Below are 4,370 nucleotides of genomic sequence, written 5' to 3'. Positions count from 1 at the left end.
TCATCAGAGCTGAGGGCGTCAAACCGGTTAGTTAGTTCCAAATTGAGGGCCTGCCGCACTTCTTTGTCTTGAAGTTTACCGATATCGAAGCCGACCTTGGACTTGTTTTTTCTTCGAATTGCAAGACGTAGCAAAATTTTTGCTGCGACGAGCCTCTCGTCAGATCCAGACTCTGAGCCTTTGTCCGCGCCATTGTAAGACCGAGAGTCCTGCACGGAGCTTCTCCAGCGCTGGCGTACAAGAATGAAGTCAATTTGGGCCTTAGTGACACCGTCATTTGAATGCCAAGTTAAGAGGTGGCTAGGTTTGTGTTGAAATATGGTATTGGTGATAACAAGGTGGTTCATCAAGGCATAGTTTACCAAACTCTGCCCATTCTCGCATCTGTGACCCTGTCCAAATTTTCCCAGGATTTGTCTTGTGGTCTGGTCAGATGGACCAACTCTTGCGTTGAAGTCTCCAGCAACAATCAAGTATCACGTGCGGCTATAGAAGAAGACAACTGCTGCAGTTCACCGTAGAAATCATCCTTGGTCGTTTCAGTAGCGTCACGAGTGGGGGCATAGGTAGAAATTATGGACACATTTGCAGGGTTTCCTTTTAGTCTGATTCTAGCAAGTCTACAGGGGACTGGTTCCCATTCTAGGAGAGCGTTTCTGGTTCTTTGGTTCATGATGAAACCAACTCCATGGAGTCCTGAATTATCTTCTATTCCGGAATAAAAAAAGTGGAACTGATGTAATGTTTCTGGAGCCGTTATAACTATAGAGCCAGAACCGGAGATTCTGGTCTCGGATATGCAGAGTATGTCTATGTTGCACTTCTCCATCTCATGGACAAGAAAAGCTTGTTTGGCTTCTTGTTTAGCGGATCTTACATTCCAGCATCCAACATTTATCCTGGATTTTGCCTATTTAATGACTGCGGTAGGTTTTCCTAGATTTATGGCGTTGAAAAGATTTTTCGACTTCGCCGCCATATTCAAAGTCGCGTCGCCTGCCGGGAACGCCGTAGTATGGTTGGCTAGTTTACTTCTCGACACCCGCGCCAATACGGGGGCCGCGTCGCTTGCCGGGGATGCCGTAGTTGTTACAACTTTTCTTCTAGGTCTCAGATCCATCAATGTTTCTTGGGAATAGAGTTGACCGCAAGGTCCCCAGTCTTGCGGGTCACCCGGAGCGCGTTGGCCACCAAATCGCTCGGCGTGGAGCTCAGTGGTGTTTACACCCTTCCACCGCTTTGAGGTGCGCTGCCGGATTTCCTCTGCTGCCCAGGGACGGAAGATCGAGCCTTATCGCCTGTAACTACCATCACCGCCATGGAGGTATACAGGCTTAGCTTGACCTTTGACTCCCACCTAGAATCAGCAGGGGCTTTAACCCACTATCTTTTTTCAAAGATAGTGGGTTAAGTATCTCTCCATTTATATTCTATAGGCATATAGCCATAAACAGGGTTCATCTGAATCAGCATTTGAAGATCTAAACAAAAACTATAACCACATTTTGTGGAACGATTCTAACTTCTCAGTTAGAGAACCAACTGATTCTAGTATTTTAGTCCGTGCATCACAATCTTTTGCCCGAACAGATATATTCAATGCCACCGACAAAAACAAACTTTGAGAACTACTGAAAACATTTTTATATAAGGGGGAGCAGTCTCATGAAATAACAGAATAATGTATGCTTATTTCTCAATATCCGTCCTTACTTTCATTTGAAAACACTTGTTTATGATTATTTCGATTGTATTATTCAATCGCCAAAATGTAACCAGCACCGTAAATCAACACTTTGACATTGTAAAATTTTTCAGAAGCACCATTGAAATAAAACATAGATTAGGGAAAGGTAAATTAAAGGTTGATTTAGAAAACCAAATAACAAACTGCCAATATATAACAAAATCATTGCCAATTTAAAACTTAGCTTGAAAGCTCACAAAATCTAAAAGTTCAGTATTTTGAATTATTTCAATACTTATTCACTATATGAAAAATGGGTCACCAATGAAATCGTGCAAAATGAATGAGATCGCTCAAAAATGTTTGATCACGGACATAAGATGGGAATATTGAAAATGGAAGAGATTCATTGGAACATATCTTATGTAAAATCATCATTAAGGACCTTACGGACAGCAATCATGTTTCTCTCCGGAGCAGAACCTGACAGTAGTTCTGTCACAATAAAAACCCTTTTATCCCTTCCCAATCAATCTTGAACAGCTCACTCATTTGGAAAATATCCCTTTCCACAGATCCTTAGACTATTTTAGAAGTCTTGCCAAGGTCCAGACAGAAAGGGAAAAAATTTGTTTTATGTTTCCTTAAGTGGTCAAAGGTAATACTTACTGAAATCGGTTTCACATTGAAGATGCCAAAAAAGGTCTTTGGAACAAATGCCAACCGATAATATTTTACTGAATGGGCTGCAATGTATGAGTTCTAATGTGACAAGAGTGGAAACCTCAAGAACTTTGTTACATATCATTTGGCTTGAGTTTAAAAGGAAATTATCATTGACTAGCACTTAAAATTAGACACCGTCTAAAAGAAACGACTATAGATGATTTGGCCTCTTTTTGCAATTAGGGAAATTTTTTCGTCATATCTGTAATATAAAAATAAGAAGTTTTAAAGTCATTAAGAAAATCGAGAAAAAATTGACTATACTAATTTGAGCAATGTAAATAAGTGCAATAACTAATCAAACATTTTGTGGTTACGAACTGAGTTTTTAATGGTATTTCTAATTTTCCAAGCTTCCCACCAAAAGTTATGAGTTTGCCTACTCATAAACAGTAAGTTTCTTACTGTTTCCCAATCCCAAAAATCAAATTTTACCTGAAACAGTAAGTTTCTTACTGTTTTAAAAATAGAGTTAAGAGAAAGAGTTTCTTACGGTTTTAAAAATAGAGTTAAGAGAAAGAGTCAAACTTTAGCGTAAAGAGCGAGGCGTTGAGGAGGAAAAGCCCCTTTCATATACGAAGTAATTTCTGTTCGTTTTAAGTTTTAATGTTGCCCCTTACTTTCATTTAAAAAAAACTTGTTTTTTTATTTAATTTCTGGACGTCTTTGAGTTAATGCATGTTTTGATCTTGGCTCTCCGCACATAAATAATTAAAACGAAATTTGCATATTAATTAATTGCAATTAATCGGAAGATTTTGAGTAAAAAAGAGCGAGAGAGAGAGTTGCCCTCTAAGTTTTTGATTACTTAAAAAAGCAACTAGAACTTTTAATTTTTTACAAAGGTTTTCATTGGTAAAAAATATACGTAACTTACGAATTAACTTACGTAACGAACTTCTATATTCGTATGTTTTTATTGCGTGTATGAGGGGGTTCAACCCTCGTCGATACCTCGCTCTTTACACTAAAGCTTAGATTGTGTCCCAATTCCTTAAGAATGGCCTCTGAATCACAAAAACCGTAGAATAAATAATTGAAATTTCTAAAAATACTTTAGCGTAAAGAGTGAGGTACAACGAGGAGGTAAACCCCTCATATGCGTAATAATTTTTGTTCGTTTTAAGTTTTAATGCTGCTCCTTACTTTCAGTAGAAAAAAACTTTTCATATTTATTTTTTCATTGTTTTTTTCAAATAATGCTAGATAATCCTGCCCCCCCCTTCATTGAAATTCTCTTCCCCCGTGAGAATTTCCTCCATGGAAATATCCTCCCACGTAACCCTCCCCCATCAACTCTCCCCCCTAAACCAAAAAATCCTCCTGAAAACGTCTGTACACTTCCCAGTAACCATTACTGTATGTAAACACAGGTCAAAGTTTGTAACTTGCAGCCCCTCCCACGGGGACTGCGGGGGAGTAAGTCGTCCTTAAAGACATAGTTATTAGGTTTTTCGACTATGGTGAATAAAATGGCACCAAACTATGGTGAATCAGAATTTTGATCCGGTGACTTTTGGGAAAAAATGAGCATGGGAGGGGGCCTAGGTGACCTCCAATTTTTTGGTCACTCAAAAGCGGCGCTAGAACTTTTAATTTCCGTTAGAATGAGCCCTTTCTCGACATTCTAGGACCACTCAGTCGATACGATCACCCCTGGAAAAAAAACAAACAAAAACAAACAAAAAAACAAACAAAAAAAACAAATAAACACACATCCGTTATCTGTCTTCTGGTAAAAAATACGAAATTCCACATTTTTGTAGATAGGAGATTGAAACTTGTACAATAACGTTCTCTGATACGCTGAATCCGATGGTGTGATTTTCGTTAAGATTGTATGACTTTTAGGGGGTGTTTCCCCCTATTTTCTAAAATGAGGCAAATTTTCTCAGGCTCGTAACTTTTGATGGGTATAACTAATCTTGATGAAACTTATATATTTAATCAGACCCCC

The 4,370-nt window shown here is 38.6% G+C and overlaps 1 protein-coding gene across 1 annotated transcript; it reads right to left on the bottom strand.

Moving 5' to 3' along the window:
- Nucleotides 1-469: 469 nt before the first annotated feature.
- LOC136034769 (craniofacial development protein 2-like) lies at nt 470-829 on the bottom strand. Its single transcript, XM_065716176.1, has one exon. The coding sequence runs from the start codon at nt 827-829 to the stop codon at nt 470-472; it is 360 nt and encodes a 119-aa protein (XP_065572248.1).
- Nucleotides 830-4,370: the final 3,541 nt, after the last annotated feature.

The sequence above is a fragment of the Artemia franciscana genome, chromosome 2 (genome assembly GCF_032884065.1).
Source record: "Artemia franciscana chromosome 2, ASM3288406v1, whole genome shotgun sequence".
Lineage (NCBI taxonomy): Eukaryota > Metazoa > Arthropoda > Branchiopoda > Anostraca > Artemiidae > Artemia > Artemia franciscana.
Note: the sequence above shows the minus strand (reverse complement) of the source record. Positions and strands in the feature narration are given on the sequence as shown.